The sequence below is a fragment of the Triticum dicoccoides genome, chromosome 1B (assembly GCF_002162155.2).
Source record: "Triticum dicoccoides isolate Atlit2015 ecotype Zavitan chromosome 1B, WEW_v2.0, whole genome shotgun sequence".
Taxonomy (NCBI): domain Eukaryota; kingdom Viridiplantae; phylum Streptophyta; class Magnoliopsida; order Poales; family Poaceae; genus Triticum; species Triticum dicoccoides.
Genome location: NC_041381.1, coordinates 685,308,972 through 685,326,822, shown reverse-complemented (window position 1 = coordinate 685,326,822; position 17,851 = coordinate 685,308,972). Strand labels below are relative to the sequence as shown.

The 17,851-nt window shown below is 49.6% G+C and overlaps 1 protein-coding gene across 1 annotated transcript; it reads left to right on the top strand.

Moving 5' to 3' along the window:
• The first annotated feature begins 2,366 nt into the window (after nucleotides 1-2,366).
• Nucleotides 2,367-2,945, top strand: LOC119312657 (ethylene-responsive transcription factor RAP2-3-like). The gene has a single exon (XM_037588403.1). The coding sequence runs from the start codon at nucleotides 2,373-2,375 to the stop codon at nucleotides 2,943-2,945; it is 573 nt and encodes a 190-aa protein (XP_037444300.1). The 5' UTR covers nucleotides 2,367-2,372.
• The last annotated feature ends 14,906 nt before the right edge of the window (nucleotides 2,946-17,851 follow it).

Sequence of the window (17,851 nt, the reverse complement as noted above, 5' to 3'; positions counted from 1 at the left end):
GACTCAAAAATGCCCAAAAAGGTTATGATCTTCGGATGGCTCTTCTACCTCGACCGACTGAACACCCGGAAGAACTTGCATAAAAAAACATCCTGGATACAGAAGCTTGTCCAAGATGTTCTCACCAGGTTGAAGATCGTCAGCACCTGTTCTTTACTTGCCCGGCTGCTCGGGCCATTTGGCAGGCTATCTCCATTCGCCCATGCTTCACGCCTGTTTGTAACCTCTTCTCTACAAGGTTACCAACCGCATTACCAACTTCAGTACGCTCCTTCATGCTCCTAATCGTCCTCTGGAAGATCTGGCACGCTAGGAACAAAAAAGTCTTCCAAGGCTTCGACCTTCCTACTGCTGATTCCATTAGAGCTATTATTGAAGACATAACTTTATGGGCTCCTCGGCTAAAAACCGAGAGCCTAAAGGAACACGTCGGGCTATGGCGTGACTTCCTCTCCTCACGAAACACGTGAGCTCTGTACTCTTCTGCTATGCTTGAAATATATTCAGGTGGGGAGCCTTTCCCCCTCGGTGACCATTTCAAAAAAAATCATAAATGCTCAAGTTTTAATATTTCACATGTAATCTCAATGTCTTGATGACTTGTCATAGAGGCAAAAGAGCATGACTACAAAAGTCTTGGCTCCTACCAAGGCGAATGGTTAAACAATGCGAGGTTATTCGTCCTGATCATCCTCATCATTCAAAATGGGAAAGGTGGGAGGCCAGATAGTCATAAGGGGAAATATAGTTGTACAATATATACCCTGCACCTTGATCTCATATACCGCCTCCTTCTTGCTCCTCAGGTCAACAGAAATGATAGCTCTCTTTGTCCACAAACATAAGAATACAAGTCCACCATCTTCCCCGACCCCACACACCCAAAATCTCTCATGACGGTCGTGTGCTACACGTACGAGAAACCTGTCCACCAGCTCCCACCTGTCTTCACCATTGCCGTCCATCTCGAGGTGCCAGACACAGAGATGAAACTCGTCTCCGTGGATGAGAAAGAGCCCAGAATCATCTCTATGCCAGAGCTTGAAGTTTGCGTCGACTTTCTCCGGGACTTTTATGAAAGAGAGTTGTGGGTGTGGAGTAATAAAATCCAACCCACAAATGTAGCCATTGTTGGTCACAATGTAGAGCTTGTCATGGACAATCACAATTGAGCGAACAAAATTTGGTGGCACAGGGAGCTCTCCTTCTGCCAAGATGACTTCACCCCAGGCACCGGCTTGCATGACACACATTTGGGCCGATAACTTTCGTCCGCTGAGAAGCGCGGACACTGAAACTATGTCGGCGTTGTTGTCCCTAACGAAACCGTACTCCGGCGGTCTTAACATGTCAATGTGATGTGGCTCCGGCGGTGGCAGGATAGGGAGCGACCCCCTTGTCGGGCACAACGGGCTGAACACGGTGTATCGGCCACACCTGAACGACCCTGGCTTGAGGAGGAGGCGGCCGTTCGGCAGTCGGCGATTCGTACAGATTGATAGATGTCGTCGACGCTGGCGTGGCTCACGGCAGAACGGATCTCTTTGGCTTCCGAGACGGGCATGAACAGCAGGCGTGGGGAGAAGCTGCTGACATAGAAGCCGAGAAGGCGGGGCGGATGGCGGTCACGGAATTGTTGGAAGAAGGCAGGCTCTGCAGCAACGCGGAGCAGTGGCGGAGACAGGGGGGACCAGCATGGCCCTGGCCCCCCCTAACATTTTTCATCTAAGCCTAATATGCATATGAAAAGGTGATTATTTGCCACTAAATTGGTGTATTTTGATGCACCGGCCCTCCCCAATGAAGATTAGCAGCACTTGGCCCCCCTCATTCGATTTTCCTGGCTCCGCCACTGACGCGGAGCCATCGCTTGCAGACGAGGGCGGCGTGGACGAGGAAGGAGGGGAAGCCAAGGCGTAGCAGGATCTCGCGGAGCAGGTCGTCGTTGCCGATCACCTCCGACATCGCGGCCTCGCTGCCTCCCGTTCATGCCCGTGCAATGTTAGGTCTGCTGGCGGAGGAGGCGCTCATGATCGTGATCATGTACTTGAGTTGGAGGCAGCCCTCGTGAGCTGGGGCCTTTATTTAGGGCTTAGAGCATCTCCAACAGACGCGCCAAAAGACGCGCGCGGGGGGTAAACTGGTTTTTTATGCGCGCGGCCCGTTTGCTCGCTCCAGCGGTGGCGGCAAACTAGCGCGCGCGGGGGAGAAAGCGGCAGCTCGCGCTGTAGATTTGGCGCCGCTTCGCGCGCGCCTATAAAATGCGGCACTCGCCACGCGGTCCACCACGCTGCCACGTGTCCTTCCCCTCGCCACCTCGCCGCTTCCAGGCTTTCACGCCGCTTCCAGCACCCCGCCACCACCGCGCCACCATGCCGCCACGCCGCCAGGGACCTTCGGGCTACCGCGGTGTCCGCGAGCGCCCCAACGGCTGGTACTCTGCCGAGATCCGGTCCGGCAACGTCCGGCTCGGCCTCGGCTCATTCCGGACCGCGCACGAGGCAGCTCGTGCGTACGACGCAGCGGCGTGGCGCTTGGAGAGGCCCCCATCGCAGATGAACTTTCGGGACGTCCACACGCGCGAGCAGGCGCAACGCGTCGCCCCTCCGCCTCGTCTGATCACGGACCAGGACCATGCGGACCACGTTCGGCTGCAGCGCTGCCTCCTCTTCATCGAGGAGGACGAGCGAGCCATGGTGGAGTGGCGCCAACGCCACCCGGAGGACGTCGCCGCCGAGAACGCCTTCTGGGCGGAGAGGACGGCAAGGCGCCGCGCGGAGCGTGCCAACATGCGTCGGCGCAAGGCACTGGCCATATCGCAGTGCGATATCGTTGAGGCAAGCAGGACGTCGATCTTCTCCCCTAACGATGACCGTTGGGATGACATGTGGCTCGATACCTCGGACAACACCACCGAGGATGATGATGATGACGACTGGGAGTAGGTTTTAGTTGCACCGTAGTTTTATCAAGTTGCACCGTAGTTTTTCTATCTAGTTGCACCGAAGTTCTATCTATCTATGCTATGAGGAACTATGTAAAATATCTTTGTATCATTTTTTATCTACGTTATGAACTATGTATCGTTTTTTATCTATGAACAAAATCATCGAAAAAAAATGTTTGTGCAAGAGCGCGCGCGCTGCAGTTTAGCGCGGCTGCTGGAGCCAGCACTGCGTGCCGCGTCAAACCTGGCGATGCGCGCGCCGCAAACAAGTTTTTAGCGCGCTGCGCGTTCGGCGCCAGTTGGAGATGCTCTTAATCTGTTTCGTTGCATGTGCTCTTAAGCCCAAAAGCCAACCCACTACTTGGGGAGGACGAGACCATCTCCTTCCATGTGTGAATATGTGATCGTCGCCCGGCCTTTCATGGTAGTAGTGAGATTTTCTCATTTGGATACTGATCACAAGATTTCTGTATTGAAGGATTCAGACTAGCTACTGATCCCCAAGTCTAAAAAGATAAGTTCCAACTGGAGCAATCCTCCTCTTTTTGACTTGTATGGAAAATATATGTACACACCATATCTCGTTTCATTTTAGTTGGTTCATGATTATGCATTGCCAAATAAACACTCCACCCATCCGATTAAGATGCATGTCAGTACATTATAGAGAGATTATTCCTGGCCGGCTTCGTGACAAATATACACAGGGTTGGGTGCAGTCAGTACGTATATCACTGCCAGCATAATGGTTTTATAGTGCTAGCAGTATATTCAGGCTTCTCTTCTGGCGATTCTCTCGGACCTGTTAAACTGGCGCAGACGAACGAGTCGTTACGCTACAAGAACACCCGTTGTAAGGCAACACAGGATTTGAGCAAGCGGCAACACATTGGTCTGTAATCTGAAGTCCAAACAGACATTGGCTCTAACACCCTTACGTCTTGCACGATTGTCACACTTTTACTCCCTAAACACAACGTTAGCTAGCCACCAAAATCAGCTGACAAGAAAACAACATCAGCTAACAAAACCATGCACCAACAGGTAAATAACATCCACTACCAAAACCATGCAGTTGTTTAAAACAAAAGTTCATGCTCAACATAGGCATTGCTAAAACTAGGGGAGACTGATCCTAGCTCAACAGAGAAGAAAAGGAACCTTGCTAGACGATCAACACACCTGCTGTAAATTGCTCACCCAATATTTCCCTTATCTCGTCGTAGATGCAAAGCACCGACACGAAAAAAGCCATACCTAGTGAGTGAAATAGCAGAGGGCTCATACCACGGGAAAATGGCAAGCGATGTGAGACTGTTGCTACTACAGTGACACCACATCATGAGGAATGTTCTTCAATCTTCATCGAGAGCCAGGAAGGTGGGAGGCCAGACCGTCATGAAAGGAAACGCACTTGCACGCAAATAATGATAGTTGTGCCGCTTGTCCTTGGCATGGCAAACCCACTCCTCACGTGTTCTCAGATCCACACAAATGATCATATCATTGCCGCTTGTCCTTGACCCCATGATCACGTATTCAGCATCGTCCCCGACTTTGCGCACGAAAACTTCCTCAAGAGTATCGCATGCTACCGCACTCAAGCGAATCGTGTCCCCCAGCACCCAGATGTTTGTGTCATCGTCATCCAACTCATGGTGCCACACATTGAGCTGAAATCCCTTCACATGGATGAGGAAGAGGCTGGACTCTTTGTATGAGAGCGTGAGGCTGGCGGCGTCCACTTTTTCCGGCAGGTTCAAGGTGGACAGGCATGCCGTGGCCAGATCCAGCAAAGGAATGTAGCCAATCTCTACTGCCATGTAGAGCTTGTTGTGGACATACATCATGTTCGTGATTCTGGACCATGCAGTGACCTCTACTGTTGCCAGGATGGCTTCACATCAGGCGTCAGACTTCTGCAGGACACAAGCTTGCACGGAGAATAGGGTTGAAAAAAAAGCTCGAAGCTCGCGAGCTAAACGAGTAGCTCGTGACTCGGTTCGAATCGACTCAAACTCGGACAATAACGAGTCGAGCCGAGCTTTAGTTTAAGATCGTTTACAGGACGAGTTAAACGAGCCGATCTCACAAGTACTCGTATAACTCGTTATGCTCGGTAAAAGAATCAGCATCTCTTGATAGGTAGTAAAAAACAGCCACTAAACACCTTGCGTCCAAGCACAAGGCCCAACCGCTCAAGGCATAGTCACCTTGGAGACTCACACGTACATGACCATATATGTCCATGTTAAATTCCGAGTTAATCTTTTTGTCGTATTCGTAAGATTTTTATGTTCATATCTTTAACGAGCTTAACAAGCTAAACGAGCCAGCTCACGAGTTATACGAGTCGAGCTAATCTTGGATTTGAGTTCGTTATAGTAACGAGCCGAGTCGAGCTAGCTCGTTAATGAAACGAGCTTTAGCGAGTCGAGTTGAGATGGCTCGACTCGGTTCGAATTCCACCCCTAACGCAGAAGATCTTCCGTGCCGGCGCCATCGGGAACATGACAGAGATAATGCCATGAATGCCATCCCTGGGAAAGAAAAATGCACTTATATTATTAGTGTGGACGTCGCGAAGACTGGGTAGCGGCTCCGGCAGCGGCGGCGGAAGGGGATCGACTCTTCGTGTCGGGAACAAGGGTTAGCACATGGCAAGCCGCTTATCTAAATATTTGACGAGGAGGCAGCCGTCTCGGCAGTCGAAGAGATGTCGGCGGCCGGCAATTTTGATCGCGACGGCCGCATGGGCAAGCATTGGGTCACATGGGACGGACACGAACGCCGGGACCGGCACCAGGGCGTCGGAGTCATCCACGAAGTAGCCGAGGTGCCGGGGAGGGTTGTGCCCGCGGAACCGTCCGAGGAAGGCAGGGTCGGAGGCGATGCGGAGCCACAACTTGGATGATGTGAACTGTAGTTTTATTCAGGTTGCACGCTTTAGTATCTCTACTCCTAATGGAGCACTATTTGGCATTAGAACTTTGTAAGTTCACCAAGGCCCTAGGTGACCCAGCTGCTTGAATAGCTATTCTGGTATGAATTCTAGATTGTGCATAAATGCATCCATATTTGCTTGAATCAATTTTTGATGCACCACAACATATGTTAGTCTTATTTAGCACGAACATGGTTCTTTTCAGGAATAAGTATTTTTTTTTTGTCCCTCTACTCTTTTCAAAGTATAGAAATGGTCCCTAAACTTCAAAACCGGTAAACCTTGGTCCCTTAACCTCTCAGACCAGATAAGTTTAGTCTCTTATACCACTTCTGATGGTTTTCATGTGATGTGGACATGGTTTTGACTAAAAATTTGATATGTCATTCGGATTTGACTGCCACATAACTTTCCACTTCAGCACCATGCATGCCGCCATGACCCGTGTGGAGCATGACCAGGACCGTCATTGTCCGGCCGATGTTCGCGGTCGTGTACCGCACGCATGGAGAAGGAGGCGTATGTATGCAGCGGCCACAGGATGGTGGAATACATTGTCCCCGATGATCAGAAGTCGGAGCTACGGATGCTCGCCTGCATGCACGGCACAAGCCCGTCGTGGACGTGATGCACCTCTATGCGTGCAAGAACGCCCGAGCAAGCACCGGCAGCGCCATTCGCGTGCTCTCGCTGCTGCTCGGTTCCTTCTCATCGCTAGCCCGTGCGGACTAACTCCTTCAGCGTGTTGAGGGTCACCACCGTGGGTCAACCGCAACTCCGTGCACCATGAACACGTGTATTACTCGCGTGTTCTAGCCGGTACAAATCAAAGGGAACAGCGTCAAGTACGTGCGTGTCTAGCCAGATGAGTTAGTTAGCTTTTCACGTGAGAATCCAAAGCCAGTTTGCTGTGTACGTCAATCAAAACCAGGGGCGGAGCTAGGCCGGCGGCGTGCCCCGGGCCGCCTTCAAGCATTGCTCCTGGATTTAGGCCTCACGTATTAGGTAAAAGTATACTCACCAAAGGAGTTGGGCCTCACGCCCCGGACCCAGGCCCTGGGGGCCTGGGTCCTGTCTCCGCCCCTGATCAAAACCACCACGGCGCCTGCACCCCTGCCGCTGCCGGCCGCATGACTTGAACGGCGAGCATGGCAAAAGTCGAGCATCCCATTAGCCAGGCCACCGTGCCCTGCATGTAGTGCCACCACAGCCGACCACTTACACAGCGTGGGGTGCCATCGCAGCTCCGTAACGTGGCAGTCAAACTCCAATGACTTGTCAAGTTTTAGTCAAAACCGTGTCCACCAGGATGAAAACCAAAAAAAGCGGTATGAGGGACTAAACTTATCTGGTTTGATAAGTTGAGGGACCTAGATTTGCCTGTTTTGAAGTTGACGGATCATTTCTATACTACGAGAAAGTTGAGGGACGAAAAATATATTTTTCCCTTCTTTTTATATAAACACAGACATGCAAATGCATAACTAACCCAATTATGCTTTTGCTAGAGCAGAGAACCTTTTTCTTTTGCAGGAAACTAAGGCCTTGTACAATGGAATGTGCCTAGGGAGATGCTTAGTAAAATAAACCGAGTTTTTTTTAAGCACCGGTGCTTATTTCTACAGGGCAGACACTTGACTAAGCATCTACCCTCTACGAATAAGCACCGGTGCTTAGAAAAAACTGGTTTATTTCTCTAAGCATCTACCCCAGGCACCTTGCATTGTACAGGGCCTAATAAGGTTCTAATCCGATCAAAGCATTACAAGGGGCAACTAATAATCTTATAATACATGCTCAAGCTTTAATATTTTACATGCATTCACATCGGCTTGTCATAGAGGCAAAAGAGGGCGAATACAAAAGTCTTAGCTAATGAAAAAACTGCATAGATGGCTCATACCAAGGCGAAGGGTTAAACAATGTGAGGTTATTCGTCGTGATCATCCTCCTCATTCAAATTGGGAAAGTTGGGAGGCCATATAGTCAAAAGGGGAAAGATAGTTGTAAAATATATACTCTGCACCTTGATCTCATATGCGGTCTCCTTCCTGCTTCTCAGGTCAACAGAAATGATAGCTCTACTTGTCCACAAGCATAAGAACACAAATCCACCATCTTCCGAGACTCCACACACCCGAAATCTCTCATGGCGGTCCTGTGCTGCACGCACAACAAACCTGTCAACCAGCTCCCACCTGTCTTCACCGGTGTCGTCCATCTTGTGGTTCCAGACACTGAGATGGAACTCGTCTTTGTGGATGAGAAAAAGCCCAGAATCATCTCCATGCGAGAGCTTGAAGTCGGCGCCGACTTTGTCCGGGACTTTTACAACAAAGAGTTGTGGACGTGGAGCAACAAAATCCAACCCACAAATGTAGCAATTGTCGAGCACAAAGTAGAGCTTGTCATTGACAATCATCATTGAGTGAGCAAAATTTAATGGCACAGGGAGCTCTCCTTCAGCCAAGATGGCTTCACCCTAGGCATCAGATTGCCCGACATACACTCGGACCGATAACTTCGTCCGCTGAGACGCATAGACACTAAGACTAAGTCGTCGTCGTTGTCCCTAAATAACAAGTAGAGACATTGACTACTGTAGTCCAGCTCCGGCGGTAGTCGGATAGGGAGCAACCCTCGTGCCGGGCACAGCGGGCTGAACATGGTGTAATCGCCGCACCCGAATGACCGGGGCTTGAAGAGGAGGCGGCCGTTCCGGCTGTCGGCGATTCTTACAGATTGATTGCAGTGGTAGAAGCCGGCGCGATTCACGGCATAACGGAGCTCCCGGGCTTCCGAGACGCTCACAAACACCGTGCGCGAGGTGGCGCAGTCGTTGACGTAGAAGCCGAGGACGTGGGGAGGGTGACGGTCGCGGAATCGTCGGAGGAAGACGGTGTCGGCGGCGACGCGGAGCCATCGCTTGGAGACTAGGGCGACATGGATGAGGAAAGCCGGGAAGCCGAGGCGGAGCAGGATCTCCCGGAGCAGGTCGTCGTCGCCGATCACCGCCGCCATCGCGTTCTCGCCGCCTCTCCGGCCACGAAGCTGGAGCAGCTCGTTGGGTAGGTCCATACCGCGGCGGACGATTTGGGCGCTGAGTCTGGCTGCGGAGGAGGCACTCGTGATCTTGTACGTGGAGCCGGAGGCGCTGGGGCAAATAAATTTATTTTGGGCTCATTCTGTTCCGTTGCATGTACTCGTAAATAAAGCCCAAAAGCCCACCGACATGGCGCGGGAGAGAAGATTTCCTTCCTTTCGTGACCACCCGGTCATCCGTGGAGATCATCGAGCTCGAACAGAGAAGAGGGAGCATGGAAACGGCTGTGGAATACACAAGTTCCAGGGAAAATTAAGATGTTTCTATGGCGTCTGTCGAAACACTCCATCCCGATAGAGGACGTACGAGCCCATAGGCATATGTCAACGTCAAGTTCGTGTGCGCTATGTGGGGGACCAGATTCCGGGAGACATTCGCTTTTAGAGTGCACGGTCGCAAGATGTACGTGGGCGCTTGCGGACGAAGAGCTGGCAAACAACTTACTAGCTTATTCGGACCCTAGTGCTAAGTGCTGGCTTTTTTCTTTGATGGAAACCTTGCCAAGGTCAGAGTTCATCAAGCTAGCAGTAACATTGTGGGCGATTTGATTTTCTCGACGGGAAGCAATCCACGAGGGCATTTTTCAAAGTCCCCAAAGCACGAAGGAATTTATACAAAGATACTTGGAGGATCTGGAGATTATAAACGAAAGTAAACCAGCCACAGGGGAAAGGGCGGTGCACCGGGGGAGTTCGAGAATCAGGCCAAAAGCGCCTCCGGCAGGGTCAGCTAAGATCCATGTTGACGCCGGTTGTCGGCCATGGGGTGCAGGGGCGGCAGTATGCAGAGATAATCGTGGGGAGTATCTTGGAAGCTCTGCAATTGTTTTCAAAGGCATCTCAGATCCGATAATTCGCAAGAGCGCTCGTCCGCGCCTGCTCACGAAATCGGCTGGCGTCCATCGGGGTCCAGTGTGTTAGCGCGTGATGTATACTGCTGCGACAGTAGTCTATAGATATTTTAAGGAAAAAGTCTAAAATAAACCTTAAAGTTGTAGACGAAAGCTAAATCAAACCCTGAACTATGAATGCCGGAAATTGACACTCCGAACTTCTAATCCCGGTCTATTTTGGATCCTATACCTGTTTGGCACACCGGGAAAACTACAATCCCGCCCGGGATTACCAGCTACTCTCACAGACAAGAATTTGGGCCGGCCCACTATAACAAAACAAGAATTCGTGAGGTTTAAAAAATGTCCGCACATTTCTAAAATTGTTCAGAAGTTAAAAATGTTCCTCTTTTATACTTTTCGAACAAATTTAATTCTTTTTGTGTTTTTTAAAACTGTTTGGAACTTTGAAACTCTATTAGCATTTGAAAAAACTGTTCGCGATTTCAGAAAATGTTCAGCATTCCAACAGTTTTTCACATGCTTTGAAAGATGTTTCGTATTTTAAAAATTGTTTCATATTTTTTAAATAATGTTTTTGGAATTTCGTACTTTCATAAATAATGTATTTAAAAAATGTTTCAGATTGTTGGCAGTGGACTCAACTGGGCCAGCCCACCAGACATGAAGCGAGTTTTTTTCCTTAACATGCGACGTAAAAATTATTTCTTTCTTTTTCTTGACGGCGACGTAATAATTCCAAAACAAAAAACATGCCATGGAGTCGAACTTGGGACCTGGTCGCCACTATAGTAGACGACTATGACTGACATAGTCAGAGGCCCGAAATATTCAATGAAAGACCAAAGCGTCAAACTTTGAAAATATTTTTTAGGGGCAAACAAGTATTGAAAACGTATTTATATATGAAATCTGAACATTTATAAAGTGCGAATACTTTTTGAAAATTTCAAATACTTTTAAAAAACAACAACTTTGAAAAAGCGAACACCTTTATAAAAAAAATTTGCAACCTGAACAAAATTTTGAAGTGCTCACGAGTTTAAAAAAATGTGTTTGTCACATTTTAAAAAAAATGTGTGTGCAATGTTAAAATATGTTTGCGTGATGTAAAACAAATGTGTCATAACCTTAACAGAATATATGTGGCATGTCCTTGAAAAAATTGTATGCAAATTTAAAAATGTTGAACCATGTAAAAGAGTGTTCGTGTAGTTTTATAAAATGTTTATTGTCGTTAAGAAAATGTAAAACATGTATTTGAAAAAAAATACCATGTATTCAAAAAAATTTAAACCATTTAATTTCAAAATAGACATAATGTATTTGAAAATATCAAAATTTTATCCAAAAATATTTAATCCATGCGTTAAAAATGTACATTGGATACTGAATTTAGACATGTGTAAAAATGAAAAAAGAAAAGAAAACAAAAAATAAAGAAACTAAGAAAACCAGATTAGTGCGCGTGCGCGAGTAACTGCGCTACTGGCCGGCCCAATTCAGCAAATCCTGGTTACGTCCTGTCAAGGTTTCAAATAGACCGGGATTATAGAGTTTGGTGTGCTCATTTCAAGGATTGAGAGTTCGGGGTTTGATTTAGCTTTCGCCTACAAATTGAAGGTTTGTTTTGGACTTTTTCCATATTTTAATGGGAGGGGAGATGGGAGAGGGCCGACGTTTGTATCTAGCGGAGGGACGGTCGTTAGCGGAGGGACGACGTTAAGGACGGAAGCAAAGGTGTACCGGGACGTTAGCTGAGCGAGGCGGTTCTCTCCGATTTAGTTTGAATTTTGGTGTAACAGTATTCCCGCCGACAGGAGCAAAATCGGAGGGAAGTGTGTGGACACGTGGGTGTATAGGCTGTTGCGTACCATAATGTGCGTACGCAGATGATAACATGATCAATTATGCATCAAAGAGGTGGAGAGACATCAGGCCGCAAAGCAACCACAGCTACTAATTCGTGAAAACAATAAATTCAAACATTTATGTCTGTATGAAGCGTACTGATGATACATCTCATAAGACAGAAAATCACCATATGTTCTTTTACAGCAAAGCGTCTGCAGGCTGGAGAACAACCACAGATGTTAATTTATGAGAAAGAAACAATTATGTATGCATGAAGCATACTGATGATACATCTTACAAGACAGGAAACCACCATCTGTTCTTTACATGGAAGCGACTACAGGCTGGAGAACAATCCCAGATACTAATTTACGAAAACAACAAATTGAAACATTATTTCTGCATGAAGCATATTGATACACCTCACAGGACGGAAAATTACCAGCTGTTTTTCATCTTTTTCTTTTCTCGTTATGCAAACGAAGGTCTGCAGAGCCCTCATTGAGATAGATTTGCAGTGTAGAGTACAATCATTCACAGATGGTGCTTGGGTCGAATCCAGTAGATGGAACAACATGGAGGACGACCTTAGGCTTGTTGCAAGTATTCTTCCTGTGGCCACCAACCCCACAGTTTGAGCATTTTGCTTCTTTCCTCTCCTTGTGAGGCATGGCACCTCTCTTCGGGCATGTGGGGCTCTTGTTTCCTGGTTCTCGGCATATACTACAGAAGCGAGTTCGCTTACTTGTGCCACAACCATTCGCAGCATGCACATTAGGAGTGTGTGACCTATTCTTTGCACTCCGGTCGTCCGTATGGAGGTTTTTCCCTGCTGGTGGTTGGTCGCCCTGGTTTCCGTTTGCGTTCTGGAGCTCTGAGGCCAGTGAAATTTCCAACTTCACTTCCTTCAGCATCACTGCATGTCGTGGTTCTAAGTCTGACAGTAGAATGGGGGGTAGGTATGGAGAGGCAAGATCCTAGCTATGGAGCAGTTGTACACGCGAGTGTTTTACGAGTTCATGCCCTTCTCGGAGGAAGTAACAGCCCTACGTCTCGGAGCCCGGAGGCGGTCGAGTGGATTACGTGTGTGAAAGGTAAAGGGGTGCGAACCCTTCTACCAGTGGAGGGGGGTGGCTTATATAGAGGACGTCAGGACCCCAGCCAGCCCACGTAGCGGAGGGTTAAAGTACATTAAGGCCAGACGTTACTGGTAACGCCTTACATAAAGTGTCATCATGGCCATAAAGACTACTTAATTACAGACCGTTTGGATACAGAGTAGATCTTGAACTCCTGATGGTCGAGTGAGTCTTCATGGTCGAGTGTCTTCAGGTTCGTCGAGTGTCTTCTAGCCGGTCGAGTGGAATCCCTCTTGGTCGACTGGAAGACGGCTTGTTCTAAGAGATGCCCTTGGGGAGGGTGCCTTGGACAGGTCTGTAACCCTACCCTAGGTACATGACTTCATCAGTAGCCCCCGAATGGATCGAGGTTTGAGTGAGGACGGAGTTGGCAATCTTTCCGACCTGCTTTCTGGTACTGTAAAGGTGTTTTTGCTCTGGATCAATGACTTTCAAGTGAGGGTGTCAACTTTCGTTCAGTCGCCTTGATCCATTCTTTATATCTGTCGAGTGAACATTATGAACTTGGAGATTTCCGAGCGACGGATCGCAGGAGATCTTCCGTCTCACAAGTTGCCCTGTGGTTAGCGGAGTTAGTGGGATCCGAATTTTGGGAAGCGCGCGAAGCGGAGAAGGCCGCGGTACTCGGATGGGATAAGGCAGGGATGCCTCGATTCCCGCGCCACCTTTTTCGCCACGTATCGCATGCGCGACTGTTTCAGGATTTGACAGGATTGCCTGGGCCTACCCGTCAGCCACTCGGAAGTGACCCCATATAAGGAATCAGGCGGAGGTTTTCCGAACAGTGCCTCCTCATTTTCTCCTCCCTCGTCTCTAGATTCATCTACTGCGCTCGCCAACTGCCCAGCGCCGCTGCTCCATTCCAGCTTCGTTGGCGACAATGGTTAAGGAGAAGATGGCGGCTTTGGAGCGGGCGAAGAAGGCGACGGCGCAAGCGAAGGGGAGAGCGCCCAGTCGGGGTGGATCCTCATCGCGGTCTCGCCTGCCGCAGGGTTGGATCCAAGGGGATTTGATCCGCTCGACCATCACCTAGAAGGACCTCAACGACCTAGCCAATGAGGGGCTGATCGAGCACGGAGCAGCGAGGCTTCCGGGGGCGGAGTGGCAACCGCAACCTCAGGAGGGTGAGTGCGTCCTCTTGGCGACTCATGTAGATCGAGGGTTTTCTCTGCCGCCGCATCTTTTCTTCCGAGGATTTATGAATTTCTTCGGAGCTCAGCTTCACCATTTTAACCCAAATTCCATCGCCTATCTCTCCGCCTTTGTATCTTTGTGTGAGAATTTCTTGGGTTGTCGGCCGCATTGGGGCCTCTTCAAACATATATTCACTTGTCGTTCCCAGACGGTGAAAAAGGCCAGCCCCAATGACGAGAGAACCCAGGTGATCCAGATGTGTGGGGGTCTTGGGGTCCAGATGAGGAGTAAGAGTGCTTTCCCTGCTATGACCCTTCCCGAGTCGGTCAGAGGGTGGCAGTCGACAGGGTTCTACTGCCAAGACCGGCCGACGCCAGGGCAGTCGACCGGGCTCCCTCCCTTCTCTATGAGTCGAGTGAACAAGCCCTCCTCTCTGAAAGTAGTTCCGGAGGAGAAGGCTCAGGTGAAAATGTTGATGGAGCAAGTAGTTCAGTTGACTCGTGATGGCGTGACCGGCATGGACCTTCTGGAGGTTTTCCTTCGGTGGCGCATCCAACCACTCAAGTACCGGGGCCACCCGATGTGGCTGTATTCTGGCACTGAAGACACCAGTCGGGTCCACCCAAAGGAGGTCGACGATGCTACATTAGAGAGGTGGATGACTGCCATCACAGGGAACAAGGACAACCCTCGTGGAGCTAGGAGGATCGTTCCACTCGACCAATCTTATGAGGTGGATAAGGTACGACTATTTTCCTCCGACTGCTCCGTCTATTCTGTTTCGTCGTAAATCAATCGATTGACCTTTGTCTTGCTTGCTGTCTTTCAGGAAACCATTGAGTTGTACTCGATGCCCAACGGGGCGCAGGCACAGGCCGAAGAGGAGGAAGGAAGCGGAGGCGAAAGTCAAGAGGAGTGGGAGTCGGACACCGATGAGGGTGAGGAAGACGCAGGTTCTGACGAAGAGGAAGAGGAGGAGGAAGAGGAGGAGGAAGTTGCGCCTCCTCGTTCCGAAAGGAGGTCCAAGCTCGCCCACGACCCTGCGGCTGATCGTGGCAAGGGAGTCGCGCCTGCTGGGCAGTCGACTATACATCCTCGGACAACTTCACCGGCGCCGACTGAAAAGGCGTCGAAGCAACCCCGAGCGGCCCCGTCAAAACCGGCGAAAGCCCTACCGAAGATGAGGATGGAGATTCCGACTGTCTCTGGGTAACGGTCATAACTCATGTTTTCCATTCTTGGTCGATTCAATCGCTGACCGACTGATATTTGCAAATCGCAGTGCTGCTACTTCTGAGACTTCCGCCAGGCATGAGGATCAAGAAATGGAAGATGCCGCGACTTCTCAGCCTGGTATGATCTGCGCGGTTTCGCTTTCGGTCGATTGAATCTTTATTTTTGATTTTGAACTTCTTCCGCAGCTCCACCTAACATTGTCATCAATCTTCCTGACGATGACGATGAAGCGCCGCTGAGGCAGAGGAGGAGCAGGAAGGCGACTGTTGGCAAGGCTGTGCAGGTTACGCCAGCACCTGGACCACAGATTCCCGAGGGGAGCAATGTTGCTCGGGCTACCGTGTCCTTTGCGGAGCCATTGACGGTTGCCCGCCCTTTGTCGTCGAGTGCCGACCCGCCTTCTCTCTTCTCCACCTACCACGTCCCGGAGGACCAAGCAAGCGCTGCTAAGGAAGCCATACGCCAGGCCGGGATTATGATGGAGCAGGTGAAGGCGATTCGAACCGCCAGCCAAGCAGCTTATGACGCGAGCTCAGCTCTCCAGAGCAATGTCCAGGTTAGTTGAACACCGACTGGAAATCTTGATATTTTTCATGCACCCACTGGGTGTGTCAATTCTACAGTGGACTGCTGACAGTCGACTATAGTCTTTGTGTCTTGAGATTTCTCACTTTACTTGTTTCACGCGACCATGGTCGAGTGGAACAATGAAGCTGGTGGGGGCACGCTGAGTGCATCCACTGGGTGTAGTCCCCGAGACCGTGGTCGATTGCTGGCAATCGGCTATGGTCTGAATATTTTTTTTGATAGTTAACTGCTTCCGGTCGACTGATCGACTCTGAGTCTAGCTGATAGAACTAGTGGGGGCACGCTGAGTGCACCCACTGGGTGTAGTCCCCGAGACTACAGTTGAATGTTTAGATTCATCTGTAGTCTTAGAAATAGTATGATTTTTCCTTTAGTCACTCAGAAGTGATCTGCCGTTGATGTTTGTCTACTGAACTTTCGCAGAAATCTTGTGACCTTGTTTCTCGTTATACCGAATTGGAGAACAAGTATATCCAGCTTGAGCTTGACCAAAAGCTTGTCCAAGAGAACTTCACGAAGGCGAAGGAGGAGGCAAAAGGTATGATCGGTGAGAATCTTGACGACTGTCCTCACTTCTTGCATGTCTCCGAATCTGATCTTATTGTGATTTTCACAGAAAAACTGAGGGATGCTCTGAAGAAGAAGAACCTTGACCTTGCCGAGGCGCAGAAAACGGCTGCAGACAAGACTAGGCTTGCAGAAGAGAAGTTGGCTTCCGTCAACAAACTTGAAGAAGAAAACACTAATCTGAAAGCTGCTCTTGACATGGCCAACCAAGAAGTCACTCGACTGAGGAATGCCAATATGGTCCTGGACGACAAAGCTGGTGAACTGGCAGGAAAGAAGAATGACTTGGAGCTTTATCTGGGAGGACTCACCAAAAAGCTGTTCCTCGTGCTCGAAGGTAACCTCTTATCTCCGATTGGTAGTTACTGACTTGCTGTAGGGGTGTTAGCTTATTCTTGAATCATGTCCACAGAATTCTACCAAAACTTTGAAGAGGAGACTAGTCAAGTGGAGACTGGCTTGGATCCCATCAATTCTCCGGTGAAGGATGAAACTGCTATGAACATGCTCCGCCTCGAGTCCCACATTGCTGCAGTGGTCGATTACCTTGCAAGACTAAAGGCCGCTATATCGCGCATCGACACATCACTCTGGCCAGAAGAAATGCTTCAGAATGACCTTGAGTCGCTGATGACTCGACTGAACGAGATTCCGAGTCGAGTGCAAGAGTGGAAGAAGTCTTCTGCCCGGTGCGGTGCTAACGTCGCTCTGTCCTTGGTCCGCGTCCACTGGAAAGAAGAGAGAGAGGACAAGCTGGTGTCTCTCAAGGTGGCCAATACTAGGAAGCATGACTTCCATTCTTTCATGGAGACCTTCATCGCGGCCGCCACTCGGATTGCAGATGGGATTGACCTGGACGAGTTCGTTGCGCCTTCCAGCCCTCCGCAGGAGGGGTAAAAAACTGTTATACTTGATGATTTGAATTTGCCTCGGAATGCCGAGTGATTTTTGTAACCGCCAAACTTTAATAGGCTTGATGCCTGAGCACTCCTAGGTCCGTAAGACGTTATCCGAACTTGATTTGTTGTTTGAAATACGTTTGCTTCTTTTGGGCAACCATCTTCTTTGGGTTGGAGTATATACTAGCATCTGTAATGCTCTTTTACAGGTAGGAATGGAGCACAAATTGTCGTCGACCGGTGCTCGTCATGCTCGGGCAAGTGCTGAGTTGCAGCTAAGCCCCCGAGTGGGAGGTTTGCTCTCCACTCGGTAGATTTTTTAAAAACTTAGGCGAGCGCTGGGCTACAGCTAAGCCCCCGAGTGGGAGGTTTGCTCTCCACTCGGTAGGATTTTAGAAACTTAGGCGAGCGTTGGGATGCAGCTAAGCCCCCGAGTGGGAGGTTTGCTCTCCACTCGGTAGGATTTTAGAAACTTAGGCGAGCGCTGGGCTGCAGCTAAGCCCCCGAGTGGGAGGTTTGCTCTCCACTCGGTAGGATTTTAGAAACTTAGGCGAGCGCTGGGCTGCAGCTAAGCCCCCGAGTGGGAG

Excerpts from the sequence above, each read along its gene's own strand:
- LOC119312657 (XM_037588403.1), top strand. The coding sequence starts at position 2,373 with ATGCCGCCACGCCGCCAGGGACCTTCGGGCTACCGCGGTGTCCGCGAG.